This window comes from Agelaius phoeniceus, chromosome 9 (genome assembly GCF_051311805.1).
Source record: "Agelaius phoeniceus isolate bAgePho1 chromosome 9, bAgePho1.hap1, whole genome shotgun sequence".
Lineage (NCBI taxonomy): Eukaryota > Metazoa > Chordata > Aves > Passeriformes > Icteridae > Agelaius > Agelaius phoeniceus.
In genome coordinates this window covers 18,700,122-18,725,486 of record NC_135273.1, presented here as the reverse complement: position 1 = coordinate 18,725,486, position 25,365 = coordinate 18,700,122, and the positions used below count along the sequence as shown (strand labels likewise).

The 25,365-nt window shown below is 44.8% G+C and overlaps 2 protein-coding genes across 3 annotated transcripts; both read left to right on the top strand.

Moving 5' to 3' along the window:
• The first annotated feature begins 1,517 nt into the window (after positions 1 to 1,517).
• On the top strand, positions 1,518 to 20,231 carry LOC129123000 (broad substrate specificity ATP-binding cassette transporter ABCG2-like). Of its 2 annotated transcripts, XM_054637175.2 has the most exons (16): positions 1,522 to 1,899; positions 3,396 to 3,673; positions 4,243 to 4,302; positions 5,573 to 5,687; positions 7,914 to 8,066; positions 8,771 to 8,928; positions 9,990 to 10,141; positions 11,308 to 11,424; positions 12,270 to 12,535; positions 13,085 to 13,167; positions 13,528 to 13,617; positions 15,046 to 15,170; positions 15,527 to 15,681; positions 17,122 to 17,211; positions 18,372 to 18,484; positions 19,350 to 20,231. In XM_054637175.2, the coding sequence occupies exons 2-16, from the start codon at positions 3,396 to 3,398 to the stop codon at positions 19,495 to 19,497; spliced, it is 2,103 nt and encodes a 700-aa protein (XP_054493150.1). In that variant the 5' UTR covers positions 1,522 to 1,899; the 3' UTR covers positions 19,498 to 20,231. The 2 variants fall into 2 exon arrangements, 1 of the variants encoding a protein (XP_054493150.1); XR_013183461.1 differs by lacking the exon at positions 15,046 to 15,170 and having other exon boundaries at positions 1,518 to 1,899; positions 19,350 to 19,486.
• Positions 20,232 to 20,666: 435 nt separating this feature from the next.
• Positions 20,667 to 24,457, top strand: BLOC1S2 (biogenesis of lysosomal organelles complex 1 subunit 2). The gene is made up of 5 exons (XM_054637176.2): positions 20,667 to 20,987; positions 21,775 to 21,891; positions 22,721 to 22,840; positions 23,333 to 23,437; positions 23,959 to 24,457. Exons 1-5 carry the CDS (start codon positions 20,918 to 20,920, stop codon positions 23,988 to 23,990), a joined length of 444 nt encoding a protein of 147 aa, XP_054493151.1. The 5' UTR covers positions 20,667 to 20,917; the 3' UTR covers positions 23,991 to 24,457.
• The last annotated feature ends 908 nt before the right edge of the window (positions 24,458 to 25,365 follow it).

The following is a 25,365-nucleotide window of genomic DNA, read 5'->3' as shown; positions in this document are numbered from 1 at the left end:
ATAGGCTCTCCTTGAAAAAGCCTAGAAGACTGCTGCTTGAAGAATGGGCTAGAGAAAAGCCAGAGCCTCCAGCCAGATTTAGCTCTTCCCAATATCTGGGATCTCTGCTTATTTCTTTGTCATTGGGATGAGTTTAGGTACAGGGGACAGAGAAGTGGATTTTCCATTCCATGAAGTGTGGGAGGAGCAGTAGTGTTTCCCAAAATGACCAGCATGAAGGCACCTACCACCTTTGTCTGAGAAGCAGATGTGCAACTGAAGGTGTCAAAGATAACCTGAAGTTTTAATTGTGCTCCTCGAGTGAGCTGTTCTCCTGCACCACTGTGCAGGCACTATGTGGAGCAGCAAGTTCATGACTCAGAAAATGCTCACCTTTGTTCTCAAGCACACAGGCTCTGTTTGTCTCACTGTTCAGGCACGTGATAAGAGAAGATTGCCTCTGCAGCTTGTTGAGGGGTAGTGAGTATTTGGCATTGAAATATTTTTGGAGGCAGAGATGTGCATGTTTGGTGAAACACTAGGGCAAAAGTCTTCAATGTAGGCAGATTTTCCCCAAAAGAGGAAGTTAAATCACATAGGAAACATGAACTCAAGTCCACTTCTGACCCATAGAATGACTGAAGATAGCATTCAGCAATCCTATGGCAAAACCCGCTCTTCTGAGAGATCTCTAGGGCTATTTCAATACCCCCATAAACCCACCTGCTGACTCCTGTCAGCCCTGCAGAGCAATGCAGCTTCATAGGATGTGGGCGTCTTCTGCCTAAAGCATCAATGGCATTGAGTGTATCAACATACCCTAGGAGGTATGGTGAGGAAAAGGGAGAGGTGAGCCTTTGGAGTTTCCATTATTATTGTAGATTGGATAGACAGAGATCTATTTTACCCTAGCTGAGACTTAAATTGATCTAGCAAAAGGTGTAGGTAGGAAAAAAAGCAATGCTGTACAGAGCTGCAGAGGGCAATCAAACCGGAGGCAATATGACTCGACAGCTTTGCCATAAATTGTATTTGTAAACCATAAAATTGGGCTTTTCCTGCATTCACAATATCAAGGAACCTGGGGAGACAGAGCTTATTTGTAAAGACAATAGTGCTTGAGAATGGGAAGACAAGAAGGCTTGACCACAAACTGAAGGCAATCCGATATTCCTGATTTCACACGTTCCCCTAGCCGCGAACACATGGCAGCACGGAGAGGCAACCTGATGGACAGCGGGTTGTCAGGAGGTCCTGACCCCGTCCGGGCCCACCAAGGAGCACAGTGCCACGGGAGGGGTGAGGTCCGAGTGGCAGTGTCACCCTGGGAAGGGCTGCTAGGGCGGCCAATGGCCCCAGCTGACCCGGCCGGACTGGCCCCATGCCCCGGGGGTGATGACCTTTCCAGGAGGTGGGAGGGCAGGAGGGAGAGCGGGCGCTGCCTCCCACTGCCGGTCTGTCCCTCCCGTGCCGGGGTGCGCAGGGGCTGCGTGCATTTCACGGGGCTCCTCGTGTCCGCCGCCCGCTCGGGGGTTCCCAGGGGCGAACACCGCGGCTTTGCCCGCTGCTCTCCCCGCCCCGGGAAGGCGGGCTGACGGCGCCGGCAGCCCGCGGCACCCCGGCTCACGGGGGCTGCTCCGCGCCGCCGCCCCGGGCCCAGCGCTGCCGGCGGGGGCAGCGCTCCCGCAGCGCGGCCCTCACGAGCTGGGCTCGGCCCCGCGCGGCGCCGGCACCGCCCCGGGGGTCGCGCCGCCCGCGGAGCGGGGCTCCATCACCGCCGCCTTCGTCCGCGACCGGCGGGGCTTGCGTGCCACCGCCGGCACTCCCCGCCGCCGCTTTATGTAACCCGCCGTCGGACCCGCTTATAAAACGCCGCCAAGGCAGAGCCGCCGCCACTCCGAGCGCCGCGGCAGCCGCGAGGTAACGGCGCGGGCCGGGCCGGGCCGGGGCGGGGGCGGCCGAGCAGCGCTCCTGGCGGGGCCGGGGCTGCGCCGCGGGCGGGCGCGGGCTGCGGGAGGAGAGCGGAGCGCGATCGGCCGGGTCGGGTCCTGGCTCCGGTTTAGTGGCGAAACCGGCCCGCGGGACGTGGGTGGGAGACACAGGGGCGGGCACTGCCGTGAGGTGCTGCTGCAGCTCGAGCCTACCTGTAGCCTCTGCTGGGCTTTTCTCGTCCTCGTGCCGTCCGTGCTTGCCAGTGCTAATCGGTAGCTTTACAGAAACCTGCATAAAAGGGTATACGGTGAACTAAACCGCAGAACCTAGCCAGGACAGATACAAGAAAAATGTTCGAAAGTCTAACAAGGTCTTTGTCCCTAGTGTCACTATCATCCTGTTGGTTTTTTTTTTTTTTTCTCATCATCTGTTGTGCAACCTTTCAAGTGTATAAGCCATCTCTTGCTGATGTAACCGGCATATCCTGTGCTCTTTCCCAGGGGTGACTAGCCTTAGAGTTCAGTATGGGTTCAAACTAAACACCCCCTCCTTTGCCCCTGATTTTTATTTTACTTATACAGGAGAAAACTTAGGCAACTTGTTGGGCTCTCAGTGATAGGAAGAGGTAGAAAGGACAATTCGCATTTCTTTAAACCTGGCTTTTGTAGCTCCAGTTTCCTAATAAGGTGGCCATCTCTCTCTCCCTGAGAAATCTCCTACTGCTGTAGTGCTGTTTTTACTAGTTATCACCGTCTCAGTCCTGTGAGTAAAGTGCAGATGGTGGGAAAGGGGTGCTTGGTGGAATACTTCTACCTTCACACAAAATTCAAGGAACTAGCAATGGATGTGTTTGTGGACAGGTCTTTCTCCTTGCTCTTTTAACCTGATGAGTACTTTGGCTTTCTGCAGTATCACAGTAATTTTTAGCATGTGTAATTGTTATTTTAATCACATTGATATCTCTGAAACAGACTTGTGCAGCAAATAAGATGCATGTGACTGGCCTTCATTTTTGTAAACACAAACATTGTTCTTGCTGTGGTTCTTTATAAGGATTCATTAATAGGCTTTCTTTGCTGAGTTTGTTGGGGAGTAGGGGGATAAGCATGTTACGACTGAAGAAGGTGAGCTTGAGTCTCTACAGGTGGTAACAGCTTCCATTAGTAGTACCGACTGTGTTGCCAAAGATGGTGACCATTGTAGGTAGGCTTGGTTTTGCCTCATTAGATGCCCTTTGAGCACGCATTATTTACTTCAAGAACACACTTCTTGTCCTTAAAGGTTAGTTCTAAATCTGTAGGTTTCTGTGCCTTTGGGGACTGACTACTGGATGTCTCCTGGTGCGGATGTCCATCCTTTTGGAAACTTGCCATGTGTACCGATTGGTGTGGTGTCATGAACTTGCTCTTCCAAGACACTTTCTGGAGAAATCTTTGTTCACATGTCTCCTTCCCTGCATGTTTCCGTGTTCTTTGCCTCAACAGATGGGAACTGCTCAAAACAGCAGTGACCTCCATGCAGTGGAGCTTGGCCTGTGTAACAAGAGCATGATGTCGGACACAACGTTCGATCACAGCGTTGTTTCTGTTGGAGAAGAGGAAGGAGTGGGCAATTTCCAACGTTCTGTTCCAACACAAGAGTCCCTCCGATCTCCTCGTGGCTCTGTTGTGAGTTTCCATGACATCCAGTACTCCGTTAAGCAGTCCAGTGGATTCCTTTGTAAACGGAAAATCGTGGAAAAGAAGATTCTTCATAACGTTAAGTAAGTGTTTGCTTAAATGAAATACTAGAGGGTAGGAATTAATCTGCTGCTGTGAACCAGTGACCTCGTGTCACCTTCCAGATCCAGCTGTGCTGGTACAGAAATGACTGTCCTCCTGCCAGTCAGCAGTTGTTGTTAGCACTTTGATTTGCTTTTAGGCAAAATAGGTGGGATATAGCTGAAGCAGTTTCAGTTATTGATCTGAGCAAATTAGGACCAAACTTATGTGAACTCCTCTGCCAGAAGATCTGAGGGTTCTGTTAACTGTGGTTCAAGGTGCAGTCAGAGGAAATGAGCAACAGAGAGCAGTTGTTGCTTCTTTTCAAGACCCTGCTGAGCAGGGAAGACAATTTCTGTCTTATGTAGATGGCTTTTTATGTCAAGTTCTCATTCTGTTCTGACTGGCAGTCTGGGACAGAAAGGAAAAATGCTTATTGATTTCAGATTTAAGAAGTTTTTAATCTCTGAGGTTTTTCTTTCTATAACATTTTGTTCACATCTACTAAAATCTGCATATAGGTGGTCCTTGTAAATGTCCTTATTTGTTAACAACTCTTTCCTTCTTCCAGTGGCATTATGAAACCAGGCTTGAATGCTATCCTGGGGCCAACAGGGAGTGGGAAATCTTCGTGAGTACCTTCTGCTCCTTTAAATGGACAGTCACCTCTTCAAAGTATTTTTGGGATTCTGAGGGTTTGGGGAGATGTGAGGTATCTGCACGCTTAGACCTTTGCATGCCTTTGAGAAATCTGGTGATGCAGCTTGACCTCCTGCCCCTCTGTCAGCCTTGTTGAAGTTCTTGCACCATGACTGTGTCACACACTTCATCTGCTCCAGTTGGTGCTCCATATTACTGCAGTCATCTTTGGTGGTGGCCCAAGTTAAGATACTACGCAGAACTTGGGTGTTTGGAACTCAGGTGTAGGCTCTGTTCTGACTGGTAATGGGGTGGGGATGGGGCACAAGCTCCCCTGGGGCGTGTAAGATGTCACCCCCTCTGAACTCTCTGCAACAAGATTTCCTTGAAGCTGCTAGGCCAGACCCTTCTGTGACAACTGACAGTAGTATGGTGTAATGCAGTCTGTGGGATGCTCTGGATCCTTACCCAACTTGGCTGTGGCCTGCTGGTGGGGGTGCACACATTCTTGAGTTGTTTGGATGAAGGCACAAAGAAATGCCATGTAGACTGTTTCCATCCAGTGCTAATGCTGTTTTCTGTGGTAAGAGAGCTCTTTGTCACTCTCTGACTTTAAGAGTGTCAGACACTCTGGAAATATGGCCAGGGTTTACACAGGCCTGTCTTTGTGGTGACCATTGATCTTCTTTTCTGAGGAGACTGCTGGTTAATCAGGATGCTTTCAAGAGCAGCACTTCATCAGGGCAGTTTACTTATCTGGCAGACAGGCTGGCCTCTGCACTGGCAGTAAGGAGAATCCAGTGACACATTAAAAAAATTACTTTCTAGAATTAATCTTAACTCCTGTCTTTACACCCATATGGATTAATTTCCTTGAGATGAGAGGAGTTAGTTCAGTGCTGCCCTGGCTGGAGAGCAGCCTGCAACGACTCAGCAGGGTGCTTTTGTCTCTGTGCATTTGAGGTTATCTGTAAATACACAGACCAAGTTTATGTCTGTAGGGGGTTGACTGTTGTGAATTGTGAGCGTCTGTACACTGCCATACTGCTGTGGCACACCGTGTGCTGGAAAATCCTGGATGGACACCAGACTTTCTGTACAAAGAGCTAAAGCATGCAGAGTAGGGGAAGCCCCTTCCTGTGCCCTCTGGTTTGCAGCACGCTGTGAGCAGGCTGTAACTCAGTCCTGGCTGGTGGTACTTAACCAGTCAAGGGTAAAAGCAGCAGTTATTGCAAAACCTAATGCCTGGTGTTTGTCTGAAGTCTCCTAGATGTGCTGGCTGCCAGAAAGGACCCAGCAGGTCTGTCCGGAGAAGTGCTTATAGATGGCATCCCACAACCTCCAAATTTCAAGTGCATCTCAGGATATGTTGTGCAGGTGAGTAACTGCCTTCCTGGAGGCCTGGGAGACCTTGGGATGGAAGACCACATAACATGAGGAAGCATCAACAACTAGTTTAGGTAATTTTCAGTGATCCCTACAGAGCCTAATTTGATAACTCGGCTGTTACAGTTTTTAGTTTTAATCTGGGATATGGAAGACAATAAGATCAAACTATTACTCCAGCCTAGTCAAGAACAGAGGTGTGTCTTCCCCATAGCCACATGGATGCCCAAATTGCTGGGCTACTGTGACTTCACCTTTGGGCTCTGCCCTGAAGTGCTAGCAAAGATTTTTAAAAAAAGGAGAAAAAAAACATGACACCCAAAATCTCTTGTGTTAAACTCAGAAGCCGTTCTAGCTGGCAGAAGTAGCTTCAAACTATCAGACAATAATTCTAGGAAATAAATAGATCCCTGCTGTTCTTCCTCTGATTCTAGCTGGCTGTGACAGAGGTCCATTCCACTCGGAGACAGGAAAAGCCAGCTGAATCTGCGGAAGTGGGTGGAGGCCTGGACCAATAATAGACCCTCAAAGCCCTGGGGAGCTTGGGGAGAAGGGGATTCTTGGCAGTCGTATGAGAAGCCAAATCTGGAAACGATCCAGGGTTTGGACTGCAGGCAGATGTGACACAGGCAGCTGAAAGCTGCCAGCTGGGGGGCTCTGCAGGATCCATGGGATGAGACTGGTGCTAAATCTTGATCCTGCAGGTCAGAGATCCCCAAATCCTCAGTGGTTGATGAAAAGCCAGTTAGTTTCTCACAAGTTGTCACAATTTGAGACATTTGTCTCTCAAATGTCCAAAGCAACCAAACATAACTTTAAAATGATAAGCAACTTGGTGAAATGTTAAATGGTCTCTCCCCCTTCCCACCCCATGCAGTACTCCCTGGATCAGTAAAGACGGACCAAAAACTATGAACAACATTTAAGTTCTAAATACATAATTATAGGATCATTTTTATGCAGAGAAGCATATAGGCATGCTAAGTCATATGTTATTCCTATAAAGCTGCTGATGGTCTCTCCATTCATGCTGAGAGTGAAGGTGTCATGCCACTGTTGGTTCTCTTTGGTATTAAGCTTAAATTCACAGTTTAGTTTCCAGTGTAGTTCTCTTGGTGGATCTGAGAGTGGAGAATGGGAGGCTGGGGTCAGAGACTGAGGGGTTGTGGGAAGGGAAGGTTTGAAATGCCTAAACCATCTTTGGCAGCAAAGCAGCACATTCTTGTCTTTCTCTCTTAACTCCAGTGCCAAACATGGTTGACTGGTATATCATGTGTGCTAGTGATGCACTACATCTGATGTGGGCAGAGTTCCAAAGCAGGCAAGAATCTGCTGCCCTGCATCTTAGGGAATGTCTTCCAAAGATGGCTGATGTAACAGGCCTGTTTCTTAGCAGCTATCCAGTGTTGCAGCCCTTTTCTCATTGTATTGTAGGATATAGAATTGGTACAAATACCAAAGTGGGGGTGATGGAGACGCATGGAGCTCTGAATGGATCTGATGACAAATCTCTTATTTGGCTCATGGTTGTTGCAGGTTGCAGTAGGCTGCCCAGGTCTGTCAGCTGGATAGATTTGATTCTCCCTCAAAGGACATGTGACTGTTAAAGCTTTTGTAGCACTTAAAATAAAGGTTTAGGTCCAAGAGTTGTACATAACTAAGACATGGCAGGAGCATCTTGGTGCAATACTCTTTCTTTTCTTGAGAAACTGCTGCCAGTGAGGAGCTCCTTGTTGGCAGCTGAACTCAGCAGGTGCTCTGGACCACAATAAGGTATGGCTTTTAACTGGGAACAGAGCTGACCAGGGTGGTTCCCTGAGCATCTCTACCTGGAACACTGAGCACTAGCAATGTCCTTTGGCTCCAACTGGACTGACAGAAGTTTAACTCTACAAAATCACTACCTGCTCTGCCTCACTGGCTAGTAAGAAAAATGCACATGCAGTACACAGCATTACTGTCTGCACTTGAACTTCTCAGCCTGAAAGGGAGGCTGAGGGGGTGCTGGGTTTAAGCTGTGGAGCCTGCAGAGCTACAGTCTCTCCTTGACTGCTACTGAAGAACTTTGAATTTCATGTCATGTAAAATTTGAGGGAGTTGTCCTTCAGTCTGGGTTCCACTGTGGTACGCAAACAACTTATCCAGTAAGTGCCACTGAGGGACTCCTGCCCACTCAGCAGCTGAGGAGTCTTTCCAACTGTCCATTTGTACTTTCAGGATGATGTTGTTATGGGCACGATGACGGTGAGGGAGAACCTGCAATTCTCTGCTGCGCTGCGACTCCCCAGCTCCATCAGCATTAAAGAGAAGGAAGAGCGAGTCACCCAGATAATCAATGAGCTGGGATTAAGCAAAGTGGCTGATGCTAAGGTGAGCAGCAAGAACACCTTTCTCAGAAATCCTACTACCTCTGGAAATTGAATAACTTGTCTCTGGGCAGTATAGTGTGTAGAGTGCAGTTACAGAAAGCCAAACAGGAACCTGACTAAACCATATTGCATGCGAGAAATCAGTCTCCAGCTCAGGAGGGAGCTTGGAGAGAGGTATTTGTATTTGCTACTAAAAGGGGAAGATTTTGGACCATGTCCAGAATGTTGTATAAATTCAGAAGGGAAAGAGTCGCTTAGTCATTGCATCTTGGAAAGTTGTTCAGTCACTTCCTGGCTTTGTGGAACAAGGCAAGAAAATTATTTTCTCATTTCTGAAAGCTCTGAGGGATGAAAAACTGGTCTTCGATGGAAAAGTTCTGTGTAGAGCTTGTATTAACAAGCAAGCTACCAAAAAAAGGCATCCCCACACATCAATGCCTCCTCTGAATGCTGTGGCCCCACTCTGTCTCTTGTCAGTGTCATCCTTGTTCCCTGAAGTCATAAGGCACCTGGTACCTCTGAAAATCAGGCTTAGCATATTGCTGCACAGTCCCTCACACTGGGTCAAACTCACCTGCTGTTGGTCCTAGAGTTCATTAAAGGGACTCTGAAAGTGAGCATGGCTGCTGGATGTGGAAAGCCCCCAAGTCCAGAGCATGTACTGACTGGGTCTTGTTGCAAATATATGATTTCTTCTGCATGCAGGTCGGAACTGAATTGATCCGGGGAGTGTCTGGAGGGGAACGGAAGAGAACCAACATTGGGATGGAGCTCATCACAGAGCCACCAGTCCTTTTTCTGGATGAACCAACAACTGGTCTTGATGCCAGCACAGCCAATGCAGTCCTCATCCTTCTGAAGAAGTAAGAGTCAGTGCTTCAGTGTGTTGCAATTTGGTTGTCAAATCATTAGTAAAAAAAAGGGATGTTCTTATGACTGAGTAGTTCTAGTCCTCCTTTAAAAAACAAAAACATAAAAACTAGACAAATATAGTCAGAAGTAGTGGTAAATTATTTGTTTGGGTCTCTTCCAAAGCCTTTTCAAGCTTATGGGAATCTTTCCACAGCAAGCATTGGATTGGAGCCCAAAAAGCAGATGGAGCTTGGACAGCTTCCCTTTGCCACAACAAAGAGTGGACTGGGAGGTCAAACCTTGTAATCATAATTTCTTGGCCTTCCATCTGAGTCTATTACCCAACAACAGTCTTGAACTCAGATAAAACTTCACCTGCAAATTTATCCTGAGTGTTCTGTGTTTTGGAGATGAGGTGTCTTCTGACAATTAGAATAAAGTTACATGCAAGGAGGATGAAAGAGGGTTATTTAATGAGAATGACTTTCTAATCCTGGTCCTGGGTTTGTGGCAAATTGTCTGGTTTTGCTTATGGGGGTTGCTTTGGTCTGGGGTTTGTGGATATAGGTCTTTGATCATCAAGGGTCCTTGTGGGGCATCAGTGCTAAAGCACTTGAAAGAGCATCTGACAAATTTCAAGGAAAACTTGGTTTGAATTTTCTTTAGAGTAAATCTCCAGCAGAAGAGCTAAGAGAAATCTCAGCTGGCCAGACTTCCACAGCCTGATAAGTACCACCTGGTACTGCCATTGAGCGCAGTAGGACTTGCAGTTAGGTGGACATCTTGTATAAAAAACACATAAGGAGGGTTTAGACACAGCTGTGGCCTCAGGCTTTGCTAGCTGCAGACAACATCATACTTTGGCTACCTGGGCTGCAGTGATGGTCTCCTGTAATGATGGTGCTGTCTTGCAGGCAGCATCTGATACAGTGACAGAGAAGGGAGGGAAGGTTTTTCTGGGTCAGAACCCTGAGAAGTTGCCAAGTATTTGTCTCGGATTTTGATACTTGGGGTTTGCCTTCCTGAAATTCAAAGTGTGGTGTACTTAAGAGATGTTTTGTTTCTATGTCAGGCTCTCAAGAAGGGGGAGAACCATCATATTTTCCATCCATCAGCCCCGCTACTCCATATTCAAGCTGTTTGACAGTCTGACATTACTGGCTTCGGGAAAGGTGCTGTACCACGGTCCTGCAAAACACGCCCTGGAGTACTTCAGTTCTATTGGTAAGTCTTCCATGCCAAGAGCAAAAGCAGCTGGCTCATGAGTTAAATCTGTGTGTAGATTCTTGCCCTAGCATGGGATAATAGGCCCATGCTTTTCTATCACTGGGATGTTAGAAACTGTATACATACAGTCTAAGCAGTGTTATGTTAGAACAGGGAAAAGACAGAATGAGAAACCTAAAACTTTTCAGACAAGAGACCATGGCTCTCTCTTGCCTTTGTTTTGCCTTGCATGAGGACAAAAACCAAGAATCACTAGATAATGCTTGTAGTTGTACCAGGCCTCGGTGTCAGATCCAGTGGTTTTTGAACCACAGCCTGCAGATTGGCAGCAATCTGTACATATTGATCCAAAAATATGCTCTAGACTGAATGCAGGTGGGCAACCAAGAGGACAGAATTAAGGTGTGTCTTAAGATGGGTTAATAGGTGCACTGTTGGGTGGCTGCCCTCTGTTCAAGTAAGCAGGGTGAGGGTGTCTGACTATAATGAACAGAGAATAAGGAGTGGACTTCCAATCTTAAGATGCAACCGTGGACTCATTAGATTGTAAGCTTTCCCTGGCTTTAACGGAGGTGCATTAACCAATGTCAGTACTTCTCCTCCTCCTTGTAGCCCACTTCCTTTCTCTCAGGGAAGATGTAGAACTGTCTTTGGGTTTGTTTGTTTTTATTTCCTCCTTGTCCCATACTTAGAACTGTATTATAAGAAGCTGCTCTTGGACAGCCCTTCCTCATCCTTGTGACCAGGGAAACACCAACAAGAGTTGAGCCTCTGGAGAAAATATCTGAGGCTGTAGAGCAGACATCCAGGAACTTCTGCTGAGGAACTGTGTGTCTTTCAGTGTGGACTGTGGATGAACAGCAATGGCAAGGAGGCAAGAGTTGTCCATACTGAGTTGTGGTAGAAGCAAGTTAGAGATTCCTCCTCACCTGGAATCAGTGAATAAGCAGCTTTGAAGCTTTTTAGATACCCTGGATTCACCATCTCCTAAATCCTGTCCATCTACTGCTGTAAAGTAACACTTATGAAAAGCAGTGAAGTTTTCTGGTAACAGGGTTATGGAAAAGTGATATAGTATTAGACCTGACCTTCTGAGGTGTGCCCTGTGCAATGCAAACACGTTGCATGTGTGGTTTTGGTTTGTTCTGTTTTTGTTTTTAAAGGATATGAATGTGAACCCTTCAATAATCCAGCTGACTTCTTCCTTGATGTCATAAATGGTGATTCAACTGCTGTGGCAGCCAGCAAGGATGATCATGGACCTGTGGACACAGGAAAAGGTAAATTGCAAAGGAGAAATTCACTGCTGGCTAGTGTAGAAGGGAAATTGTATGTGGTGATGGCAAGCTTTTATTCTCTGGGTTTCCTTGAGTCTAAGGGCATATCTTTATCTTTACATTGTTCCTACTAATAGATATACTTTGTCTTGGGCTTCTTTAAAGAGATCAGAAAACTTCTTAAATGGATTTTTTTCACTTCAGTAGTATAGGAGAGCAATGACAAATACCAAAATTTTAAAAAAGCCTGTGAGGGAAAAAGTGGAAAAACTAGAACTGCTTAGTCTCAAGAGGCAGCTGACAAGTTTTCAGTCACTTAAGAGGCTGCTGCAGAGAAGACTAGGTAGATGGCCAAGGAGTGTTGGATTTACAGGAGAGTGAAAGAGATTGGAACTTTTAGGGAAGAAATTCTCTACCAATATAATGAGCGAAATGTTTGGAAATGCTTGTTGGGGATCATGTAGCACATCATTGACTGAAGGACTGTAAGGGAACAGATCTTGTAAAGCAGTTACACAGCAGTTCACATCACCAAAGTGATGTGAATCAGAGCAAACATTGATTTTTTCCAAATTCAATGAAACAAAAGTTTTCTGCCACGTTACAAGAATATGACCATTTTGTGCCAGAAAGAATGGGCAGATTAGCTAGGTTCAATTGAAAATGTAGGAGAAACCTCTCACTCAAGCTAGCCTCCTAAACTTAGGGCTAAGGCCTGAACAACTCTAATTCTCTGGGCATTTCTGCCTTTTTCTTCAGCCTCCAGAATTGCTGAGCTTATTGATGGGCCATATCTGAAGGTCAGGTTCATAGGGAATCACAAGCCATATCTTCTTTTTCTCACTCAGAAGTGAGCAGTGAAAATGGAGTGACAGAAGACAACGTGGATAGCAGTGTGGTAGACGTGCTGCACCAGAAGTATCTCAGCTCAAGCCTGTATCAGAGCACAAAGGAAGCACTGGGGAAAGTGGAGCTTGGACGGGGAAGCAAGCAGAGACTGTCCAAGCAGGAGCATGAGATCACCTATGCAAATGGATTCTTCACTCAGCTCTACTGGGTGTCCAAGCGTTCCCTGAAAAATCTCATCAGGAACCCACAGGCCTCCATTGCACAAGTAGGTAACAATTGCTAAAAGTCTCAAACTCTTGCTGCTCTCAGTCTCATAATCTGTAGTTTGTAGGGCAGAACATGTTTTCAAAGGCAGTTAGGGAAACAGAAAAGTCCTGTGCCACTGCCATGTAAATGGAGATGCTCAGCTACCTTTGTGGCCTTTGGAAAAAATCTCCAGTTTAGTTTAGCATAAGAATACTGCACTGAAGATTGGGGTGGGGGGGAAAGTGCTCCATTCTCTGGGTCACATAGGGATCTTCTAGGGTGATACTAATTTTGTGCCTCACTTTGAAACTTAAACTTGGTTATTCTATAAGCATGTTTCTACTAAATTCTCCTAGCCAAAGAACGAATAGAAAAGTGAAGAGGATAAAATCTGAAAAACTGTCATAAGGATTTTAATTGGGTGTGTCACAGGTATACATTGCCTCACAAGAGCAAGGCTTTAGGCAGGTGTGAATCTTAAGCCCTGCATATGACTTAATAATGTTAGTTCCTAATTTTTTTACTTACCTGAAAGATTTCTTTTTACCTTTTTTCTTTCCACTTCCAGATTGCAGTGACTGTAATTCTAGCCTTGGTTGTGGGTGCTATCTTTTTTGGTGTAAAACTGGACCGAAGTGGCATTCAGAATCGGTAAGATGAAAAAGCTTTGCTCATTTTTCTATCTGTAGCAGACAGGTTTGAGGCACAGGGAAGGAAGACCTTGGAATCCACTTGAAATACAAAGGAGTGTTGGGTTCACAAGTCTCAGTGCACTGCAGCATGGAATTGCCAGGGGTCCTAAAGGGGCCACAGTTTCTGTCAGGCTTTGTACATAAGTACAAAGGGGATGTAAAAGGGAAGATAAGGATACAGCTAAGATTTACAGTAGCAATTAAATATCTCCATTCTATGGACAGAGAAAAGCACTGACTCTATGGGATGGTGATGGAGGCTGCCACTGTTTGATCTAGTCGTTCCCTCACTTTCCCACTGTTCTGTTTTGCCTTCTAGGGTTGGATCCTTGTTTTTTGTCACTACAAACCAGTGTTTTTCCAGTGTCTCTGCAATTGAGCTATTCATCAGAGACAAGAAACTATTTGTGTAAGTAGTAAGGCACTTGGACTGTGTCATACCCTGGAATGAGATGGGGCAGTATCTTACACACTGAACAAAATTATTACCACCAAAGACTTGATTGCTCCCTTGCAACATCAGATTTTAATAGTGATGCTAAGTGAGTCTGTAGAGCAGGGAGCTGAAATGCTAAAAGCTGGGGGAAGGAGGAAATGCTTTTACTTGCCTGCTGTGTGACACCCTACTGTTTTTCCTACTCACTTTTGGTAACAGCTTACTGTTTTTCCTACCCACTTTTGGTAACAGCTGGTTTTGAGGTCTGTGTGTGAATCCTGCAGACTGTGAATGCTTCCTGCCCCCTTTCTCACAAGGGCTGACACACAGTCTTGCAATGGTCCTAAAGTGGCAAGACTGTGCAAAAATGAAGGGAGAGTTCCTGGAAAAACTTTGCCATGGATGCTCAGATAAAGGGGGCCACTGTCTGGTTTACAAGAACTCCTTAATAATCAAGTGCATCTGTGTTTAGAGGGATGTGCTTGATTATTACATTGTTCTTAAAAGTAATTAATATATAATTAAATATAGTTATTTACGTATCATTTATATATAATATCTTTATCGTTATATTTTTTTTTTGGATGTGTGTATACATATGTAAATGCACGTAGATACACTATACATACATGTATACATACATTTATGTTGAAAGTGTAGTTTGGAGGTGCCTCCAGCTCATGCAATAGAAGAGCAAGAGACAGACCCTATGCAGTAAAACAGAAACTGGAAATTTATGCCTGATATGTTCGTCTCCACCCACAGGCTGCTCAAAGCAGCTTGATATTGTCCCTAACAGCTGCTCAGGAGTGAAATTCCCCCACACTGCCATTTCTTGCTAGTCTGCCATGTTGCCAGTGTAGTTTACCAGCTTTGTCAGTGGGGATTTAGGCACATTACCTGTTAAAGCATCTTTTCATGAGCTCCATTAAGCAACAAAACAATCATAATGCCCTGAACTGGAGGTGAGTTGATATCCCAAGGGTGTTTTCCCATTGTTGGGTATCATTCCTTCTTCCCTGGAAGCAGCTGTATGAGTTAGCAGTGGATGAAGTGTTCCTCCAGTTTATAGAAGTCTAATGCTTCCCCGTGCTCTTGTATTAAGGATCTTTTTCTTTGAAAAGAGACTTAGGAGTTTTTTTATGATATTTTACTTAGCAGTCACACAGTGTTTCATTCATGATCCTTGGTGTGCTGTTTGACTGTAGGGTCTGAGAGACAGATCAGCCCTTAATTCATAGAGTGTCAGTGATAGCACAGAGAATATAAGCAATTTGTATAGAGAGGAGTCAGTGGTAGAAAAAGCAGAAAACAAATCAGGATAAATCAAACACACACTCTGAGCCTGCTTCCTAGAGAACCTCTAAACCTGTGCAACTCCCCTCCTTCCTGTCCTCGCAGCCATCAGTACACCAGTGGATATTACCGTGTGTCTGCCTACTTCCTGGCCTTGATGATAGGAGATCTGCTGCCCATGAGAACTACTCCAGCCATCATATTCTCATGCATCAGTTACTGGATGATTGGTAAAGAATTGATGCTTTCATTGAACCTGTTGTCTTCCAACACATTTCTGACTTAGCCAGATTCCTGTACCTATAAAATACTGCTACTTGAACTTTCAACTGATTTAAGTGCTTGGCATCATAACTTTGGAGGACTCTGGGGCAGGGGCAGAGACACCAGCAATCTAACACAGGGACCTGCCTGACAACGTCTTTTGGTAATGCTCTTTGGGCCTCTGAAGCATGCAAAGTTCCTGCCAACTCCAGACTTGGTCTTTCTTCCTGATTTGCCTGTCTTGTATAGGAATCCAAGGGTACCACTCTGGAATTCATCATGTGGTTGTTTACTGGACTCTCACCTTTCTGCTTTTTTACAGGATACCAAGCTGTTGCAGGGCGGTTCTTCTTCTTCATGCTGACCCTGATACTGGTGTCCTACACTGCCACAGCCATGTCCCTGGCCATCAGTGCTGGGATGGATGTGGTGGCTGTGGCCAATCTGCTCATCACCATTTGTTTTGTCCTGATGCTTGTAAGTATACTTGGGGTGTGTGCTCCTTTGGTGGACGGGAGGGAAGAGGTGAGACCAGCTAAGAGGACTGAGTTGAGCTTATCCTAGGCAGGCTAAAATATCCATGGTCCAATGGCATGTCAGCTCCATGCTTGTGATTTTATTATCACTGTAGTCAAAGATATACTTCTGCCAGCTTGTAGTCTAAGGGTTGGGTGCAATTCAGTATTGTGATGCCACCAGAGCTTTCCGAACAGTGTCCCCCAAACACGTGTTGCTTTTTGTAAAATTAAATTGTCCTTACAAAGATTGATGTAAAAAAATCTTGCATTTCCAGTATAAGAAATCTAACTGATCAACTAAATCATTTAAATGGAAAAAAGCTTTGAAATAAACTTTAGATCTGTTGATTTTTCACATTATTTTTTGCTGCCCAAGTGGTACAAAAGGCACAAAACCTCTCTTTTTTTTGTAATTCAATATTACCTTGGGGTTCAAGAAATTACTTCAATACTCTTCCCTGAGGATTCTTTTAAGAAAGAGAACAAGAGAGAGAGAAAGAAATTTTGACTACTTGGAGATGAGAGCTGTGAGTTCTTTTTGAAAAAGGTGATGCTGGTGCTGAAACATCTTGACTGTGAAACCTACCAAGTTACATATTTCTTGTTAGATGATTCCTGGTCACTGTCTGTGTACATACTCTGAGCCACAGTATCTCCCTTATTCTTTGATTTGCAATTTAAGCTGCTTTTGCAATAAGCCAAGTGCACTGCTTTAACTGCTCACTGTGGGTGAGAAGTGTGCATGTGTAGTGAAGGGCATGATGTACATTGAGTTAGGTCATAGTGTATAAGGAGTGACACATGCATGTCCTGAAAGTCAGCGGGGTAAGCACAAGATCACTTGTGATGAAGCAGAGGCTGAAGTATCATGTTTACCTATGAAGACCACTTGTGATAAGAAGTAAAAGCAAATATTTTTCCAGATGAGAGAAAGCATGGATAAAAGATGTAGGACAGAGGATAAAAGATGTAAGACTGAAATAATAACAGCTCATAAGGCTCCCTGTTTTTCTCCTTTTTGATTCTCCACTTTCTCATCTCTCCAGTCTCTCATCTCTTCCTTATTTCTCTTCTCTTCTTTACCCTCTGCCTAGCTCTACCATAGGATAGTCCTCCTGGGTAAGAAGTTGTGATCATGCTTTTTAGCTCACATGTGGGTGTAGAAAACCTTCCTGACCTCTTTGCAAGCAGTTCAGCTGGAGTACTCGGGTGTGCTATCGGGCCAGTGGCATGGGAGTGCTGCAAGGCTCCAGCTCATGTCTGTGGGTACAGGGATGACAGCAGTAGTAGGTCCATCAATCCCAGTGCACCTCTGCTGGGAGCTGCAGCATCTGTGCAGGAATGGTATTATTTGCAATAAACAGTTTGTGACTCATCAATCTCCTGTGTTCTATTTCAGATCTTTTCTGGCCTCTTAGTGAACCTCCCTTCAGTAATGGGCTGGCTGAACTGGCTCAAGTACTTCAGCATCCCCCGATATGGCCTCACTGTGAGTAGAAAGTAGCATTGGTCTCCTTTGAGTAATGTAGCCACACTGCTGCTTCTTGGAAAGGTTTTGAGTATAAAGTTTGAAATTCTCTTAAAAGCCAGATTTGGTTTGTTTCATTGCATGAACATGGTAAAAAAAAATAAAAATAAACCAGCCAGCCTCAAAAAGGAAGCGAAATTTAGAACTCTGTGTGAGAGCTGGAAGTCTCAGGGACTGAACAAACATTTTGTGTTACAGAATTAGTGCTGCTTGGACAGCTGCAGAGCAAGCTGTCCAGTCAGGCACTAATTCCTAGCCTGAGTAGTTGATCCTTGTGGTTTAGAATAAAATCAAATATTGTCCAGCCTCTCCAGACACTACTGTATGGGTGGCCAGCTGGGGCCAATGACTTTCCAACTGGTTAAGGGATTTGCTATAGTGCACGAGTGTCTCAGTCTTCAGAGTGGCTTCCTCTGAAATGAAATTTGACTTTTCTGAATAGTAAGGAGCCTGGGGTACCAGAAATCTAAGGGTGCAGCTGCTTGAAACAGAAAATAGAGCAGGTCACAGGTGGAGTTGTTTCCATCTCCTGTTTGCATCTTTGCCAAGCCTCTTTGGAAGGAATAGTGTCCTACTTCAAGTAACAATGACTGAAATGAATGCTGGAGCTGGTGCAGGGTGGGAGATGCGTGAGACCTCATTGCTTGGGTATCACTGAGATGGTTTATCAGTGTTACTCAATGTAGAAGAGTCCTCTGAGATAGCAGTGAGTGCAGAATGCCAGTGCTGGGGAACCTTTCACCTCTTGCTTTGGCTGACTTTGCCATGCCTTCAGTGTGGTGATGCTGGGGTATCTCCATGCAGCCACATGATTTTCTGGATCAGTAGATTGACCCAGGTGAATGTGGATGAACAGAAACTTGTAGCTGGCAAGACAGAAACCCGTGGCTGAGTAACTTTGAAGCCAAGGCCTGGGACATTGAACCACCCTGCATGTAGAACTTGGAGCAGTTGCTAAGAAAAGCAGTGTCTAAGAGCTTGAAAATAAAAAGGAACGTGAACATATGATTCCAAGAATGGTGGTATGTGTATTCTAATAATCAAGTTCCTTTGAAGTGTTTCAGTTTTAACAGCCCAAACCATGAACTCTGCAAAAATCTTGTGTCTTCCTCTTTCCCCAGGCCCTTCAGGTAAATGAGTATAGAGATCTCTACTTCTGTGGTGAGAAGAATCCAAATACTACAGTGTTAGTGGGAGACACAGGCAGTTGTCCCCCCAATATTTCAGAAGAAATGTAAGTAACTCAGGATGGTTCTGGGCCTGAATAGTGATTACTTGAAGGGAAGTCTGACCATGTCAAATTTTTATACTATTATTATACTATTTTCAGAATAACCACTTACAAGCCAGTCTCAACATGTCCCAAAGTAATGTATTTTAGGATTATACAGTAAAACTCCACAATTACCCAAGAGCAAAGTGGGGATGAAACTTTACTTGTAAAAATAGACAGATTAGCTAAATTAAGTTTTGTATTTCATAACTTAGCCTGATTGATCAGTTTTCCTAAACAAATCCAGAGTCACTTAACAATGGAAATGCAGTGTGTGGACAGCTACAGAGTTGCTAGAAAGCAGTAGACCTGTGATCAGAAACATGCCTCTCCCACAGAACTTATAAATATTAACCTCCCTGCAGATCCAGAGAAAGGTGTCTCTCTCACAGTGCTTCATTTGAAACGGTCTTGGCTATTGATACCTTAAGCTGTAGCAGTGCAACTATTTCATGATTGGTACTAGAAAACTGGCAAGCTGAATATTTTGCAGGGAGCAGTGCTAGAGTACTGTTTCCATGGCTTTTGGACTTCCAGTGACTGTTGAGGGGAAGCTAATGCTTCTGTACTTACCTTGGTTTAAGATGGTTCTGAGGTTTCCTCATAAATTGCCAGTTATTTATAAAGAACAGTTAGGTTGCTACTGAAAAATTATGAGAACTAGAGATCTATATTTGTCCCTTGAGTTTTATTTGGTGATGGATTGTCTATTTCTATCACCTGTTTTGCAGAGTTGAGGGTAGAAGGATCTTTGAGAAACAATAATAATTACCTGAAGATATGTGCTACATAATAATATTAACTTCTGCCCTGTGCTTTTCTGCAGGTGTTCTGGTGAAGCATACCTGTGCAGCCAAGGAATTGCCCCTACCAGCTGGGCAATGTGGGAAAACATAGTGGCTCTCTTCTGCATGACTGTCATCTTCCTTATCATTGCCTATGCAAAACTCCGGTTCATGAGGAAGTTCACATAGACTCCTGTGTTGCCTTGCCCTGCAGCTTCTCAGGTGTTAAAACTGCAGAGCTTGTTAGGGCCTGCTGGAGAGTGCCAAAATGTTTCAGCTGACTTTACTGGACTTCAGATGGGAGACCTATTCCCCTTTTTCTGGAGCATGATCTCCACAGGACTGTGGGTTTTAAGAAGAAATGCATTAATGTACATTGCGTAAGTGATTTTTCCCAAGAAAATACAATTCTCATAATTCCTTAGGTACATATCAAACTTTCTATTGTAAACCATTATTATTCCGTGGCCAGCTTATACACAAAATATTCCATTGGACATGTGAGCTCCATCACAAAAGGTGGAAGGTGGTGGTGGCATTTATACAATGATATATTGTCCCTTGTTAGTGCTTGTAACATATGAGGAAAGACAGAGACCATTCACAATGTGTTGGAGATGCATTTGAGTTTGAAGTCAGTAGAGACCAAGCACTCATTACCAGGAAAGAACAGTTGTACTTGTAGTAGCTTCTCAATGGAAGCTACTTCCAGAAACAACTTCAGCTTAATTAAAAACTAAATAGCAGTGGTGTTAGACATCTCACCTAAGAAGAGAAATATGTACTGTTGTACTGCAGGAAAAGAGAAACCAAAAAACCTCCCCTCCCTACCACGAACAGCAAGAAATATATTTACTACTTTAAAGGATGAGAGGGAATGCCCTTTTTCTTTATTACTTTCTAAATAAAAATTTGTATACTTACTACTGGCAGAAGTTTTTAACAACAGACTCAGTTCTTAGCTACACTATCTGTATATAGTGCTACTTATACTATGGACTGAAAAAAACCTATGTAGCTACGGCTGTGGCAACTACAGCAACGTGTGCCACAGTCCCCACAGTATCCCCAAGTACCGGCTATCCTGCCGATACTGGTCTCCTGGCCACCTCATCAGCAGCACAAGAGATGCTTTTAAATCGCATGAAGACCTGCAGATGTAAACGGATCAGCTAAGCCAAAGGAAAACATCCTCAAACACAGGACTGGAGAGTTTGCCTGTGAGGGTCGGGCTGGCCGCAGCCTCTGAGCCGGGCGTGCGGTGTGAGAGTCCTGCCGGTGCTCCTGCAATGAGCGCTCCGGTTGCGGTGGGAAGAGGGAAGTGAGCGCACTGACAGCGCAGCCGCATCGAGCACAGACCGGGCACTCTCGGTTCGGCTTCACTGCCTGTAACGCCTGGAGCCAAGTAACCTCGTACACGTTTTACACCTCGCCATTCGTCTCTTTCCTGCAGCCGGGTCCCCGCAGTGCCGGCACACCGCACACCTGCCGCGGTCGCCCCTCAGAGGCGGGGGCTCCGGGCGCTCCTCCTTGCGCCGGGCGCGGGGCGGGCCCGGGCCTGGCGCGGCCCGGAGGAGGCGGCTCCGGCCGTGGGAGCGGCTGTGTGCCCATGGCGGCCGCGGCGGAGGGGGCGGCCGCGGCGGAGGGGCCGCCCGAGGCCGGCGCGCAGCCCGCCAAGCGTAAGCGACCGGGGCCGGGCTGCAGGACTGGGGCCGGGGCCGGGGTCGCGGGGCTGGGCCCGGCCCGGGGAGGGCGCGGCGCGGGCAGGAGCTCCCGGCGAGCCCGCGGCCTGGCGTGTGCCAGCCGGGCCGGGCCATACGCCTTCTGCCGCTGCTGCCCTGGGGACCGGCCGGGTCCTGGCCCTGCCGCCGCTTCGGTCGGAGGGAGCCGCGGGCCTCGGGCAGCCTTCGTGTGCGAGTCGGCAAACGCTGCCGATGGGGGAAGGAGCGGCCTGCCGGGCTGGGGGAGAGGTGCCGGACTGCTCCGGGAAGGGGCCGAATAAGGGCAGATTGCGGGAGAAACGGGTTTGAGAAGAAAGCGGCGATTGCCGCTTTCCGCAGGTGGGGATCTGTTGTAGCCCATATGAAGCGGATTGGGGCAGCGGTGCTTCTTTTCCGAATCGGTGACTAGAAATGAACAGCAGCGCCGTGCACAGCCACTCAGAAGTTCTCCCCAAACTGCTTTGCTGTCTGGGCACGAGGGGGACTAATGCTTGTCAGTGCTGTCAGACCGGGTGCCTCTCTCTTGAATGCTTTAGTATTATTTGGAAATAATGATGGTGCTACTTCGAAGAAGCTGCCGTAGTTTGTTACCCCTTAACAGTGTAGCGTGTAGAGAAGGCAACTTACATGGAAAGCAGCTGTAGGCAGCCTGAAGGGCGGAAAAAGGGAACCGTGTAATCTTTCTGTTGTGCTTCCGGACTTGCTATAGTTTGTCTTAACCCTGTAATGTCTTTACCCTGAGTAGAGGATCCTGCTATTGAAACTGCAGAGGAAGCTAAGGAGCCAGCAGAAGCAGATATCAATGAACTCTGCAAAGACATGTTCAGCAAAATGGCCACTTACTTGACAGGTGAACTGACAGGTAAGGCACTGCAATACTGACCTGCAAGTTCTTCTTTCTTTTCACTTTGTTTGAAAGAAATCTCTTGGATAGTTTGTCTAATCTGTAACTATTTAGATTGTGTCTGGTAAGACTGGCAGTCCAAATTTGGCACATTGCTAGGCTGCTAAGAACACTGAGATTAGTTATAATAATTTAATGAAGTCCCAGAATAGTACAAATATTTTTCAGAACAATTCAGTGTGATATCAGCAGCTTAAAAAATATTTCTTTTTCATCTCAAAGAAGTTTGTACATGGAAATTCAATCTAACAAAAGCGTCTAGGTTAAGACAGAGTAGGAAGGAGGCACTACAGAGAGTGGAGCCATTTTTTTCTTGAGAGCAAGGATCATATATGTTTTCCAACATTTATGCTTTAGAATAAACTGCTGTGCAAAATTACCTGGAGTGAAGTAAACTGTTCACCAAGTTAGTGCATGTCCTAGGCTCTAATTTTGAAAGCACTCCTGATTTGCAGACTGGAGGAATATATGGTACAAATTACGAGTCTGGATTTGTGCTATCAGTTTTGTAAACATAAGTGTCTAACTGACAGAGTTAAGAATAGAAATGTGAGGACTTAGTAAATTTTTTTCAAAAAAATTTAGAAGTAAATTCATCAGTGCAGTTGATTTTTGGAATTCACAGAATGTCATATTTTTGTAGAGTGTATACTAATAACCTCTATTGCCATCTAAACTGTTGTGCTTTATGTGGCTGTTGGATTGAAATCCCTTGTCCTCTTGAAGAGTCTGCCTGCAATTCAAACCACATCACCTTTAATTAAAAGATACTTTATATTTTTTTAAGCCACCAGTGAAGACTACAAACTCTTGGAAAACATGAATAAGCTGACTAGCTTGAAGTACTTAGAAATGAAAGATATTGCTATAAACATCAGTAGAAATCTGAAGGATTTAAACCAAAAATGTAAGTACACCAAATAAGGTAGGGGTGTCATAAATGGCACACTTGTTTGGGAAATAAAGCATCTTAGAGTCAGAAGGTTCACACTGCATTAGTGCTGGAGGAAATAAAACTCACTGATATAGATGTGCTGCTATGCAATGCCAGTCTTGTATATTTCTTAACAGCTTTAGACTTTGTAGACTACTGTAAGAGAAAATACATCTGAATTTGTGTCCTGATTTACCCCAGACTCTGGATCTGATAGAAATAACACTTATTTTAATTCATGTTCTCTTGTTACTTGTGTTAGAGACTAGAAGTACTCTTAAACATTTAATATTTTCCTGGAACATGACTGTCAGAGTCACCACTTAATTTTGGGCTGGGAGAGGGCACCTTTTGAAGTGTCCTATCTGAAGAATGTAATAAGAAATTCTTGTGTTTCAAGTGTGAACTGTTTTTTGGAAGTGCATTACTGAGAACTGACAGATAAAATTTTTATGCTTTTTTAAGATGCTGATCTTCAGCCATATCTGGAACAGATAGACCTAATTGAGGAACAGGTTGCAGCTCTGGAGCAGGCAGCTTATAAACTGGATGCTTATTCCAAAAAACTTGGTAACTATCATCCTCTACTGTTAAGACCTAGCAGCATAGTGCCTTGCAAGAGGATTTAAAAAGAATGAAAGAAAGTAAACTCTGTTTTGTTTAACAAATCTGAGGTGCAGAGTTGCCTATGCTGCTTTTGAGTACAAATATTGACTGTGAAGTGATAAGCATTGGGGAAAGATTCATGTAATGAGTTATGTTATGGTGGACTAGTACAGGTGTTGTTAAACTACTGCTTATTAGTGAGGCTTGATTTCTTTTTTATGGTACACAGTGACTTATAATTTAAAGACTGATGTTTAACCTTGCAAATTGAGGGATTCATAATGTTCCACCAGCCACCCAAGCCCTCTTGGCTTAAATTAATATTATTGTCTGTCTTAAGCACCAGGTTCTTAAAAAAATTATTGTACAATTATATCTGCCTAAGTGCATTAGAAAATAAGGATCCTGAATGATACAGTAAATTAGCTTACAGGTTGCAAAGCTTTTACTTACCCAGTACTAAAATATTATTTTTCCTTCTGCAGAAGCCAAGTACAAAAAACTGGAGAAACGATGAAATTGCAATAGTCTGTGAGCTGGAGTTGGGCAGTGAATCCAACTGATCTCTGGTTTTGCACAGCAGCAATTCCGTATTTTGACAAGGATTTGGTTTACAGCTGACATGGAGACTGGGACTTTTCCAGCTATTGGTAGGCTGTATTCAGGCCTAAGGCTGAATAATATTTTCCTCTTCTCAAGGGGTACTGTTGCCTCAGTTCTGCAGTGATAAGTAGAAGCTTGTCTTTAACTCATGTCGATATTGGCTATATGTGTGTTAGTCCTGTTTTCCACATGAAATACTTGGTCTAGGGAAAGTCTTCCATAATCTGTAAAGACATTTTCCCTTAGTAGCAGCAATTTTTCCTTCATTGAGTTCTGTGTTGGGAAGATACCTGGAACTTTGGACTTAATGGGTGGGGTATTGAAAACACTTCATTTTATCTGTTTGAAATAGACAAATTTACAATAAACTTGCTGTATATATTTCTCTGGAATCTCAAGTTCAGTTGGAAAGATTACACAAGCTGTTTTTTTTTTAATTTTTTAAAGAAGTCTGTTAATAAAGACAAACTCCTTCAAGCTACTAGGGATGATAGAAGAGAACATGTTTTAAACCTCTGCATCAAGTATTCCTGCCATTATATTCTTTGACTGTCTGGACCTCTGGTGAAGTTTCAAGACATATTACTTTTATCACATGCTTAGTTGACTTAGCAGACTCTTTCACTACTTCACCAGTGAATTTTGATCCTAGTAGTTTTTGAAGTGGCATGCCTACCACAAAAATCTACTTCTCTACTAGGTTTACAATGTTCCAAATTGCTGATTTGGCAGAGCCCTTTGTACTGAACAGTTATTTGTCCACTCCAAGAATATTTTTTCTGTACCTCTTGACCTTAAGTAGTACAAGCTGGCTTTTGAGTGAGTTGTAGTTGAGGACAGTACCAGTACTGTATGTAGGAAGAACGTGGTTCAAACTTAGAGTGTTTAAAAGAATGTCTAGTCAGGTGCCAGTGAGATAAAGATCATCATGCTGTCAGGCTGTGTACAGCCACTGTTTAGTCAGGAGGGACACTTTTCCCTAGTGCTCTTTTTGAAGAGTGAAGCAGATGACTTTTGAGTGCCTTCACCATCACTTTGAAAATCCTGGGTTTGATATAGAAATAGCATTTCTGTGCTCATGATGTTACCTGGCAGGACTGCAGGGGGACACAGGGAGGAGCCATGCCAGCAGGGAAAACCACAGATCCCACAGGAAAGGCACAGGACAGACCATGGGCTGTTCCTCTTGAAAAAGTTGCTTTTCTGTGTATACAAAATACAGTGCCATTTTAAAACTACAAGGATGAAAACCTCCAGGGGCTCTGAAGATGGAAATCCTTCTAGCCATG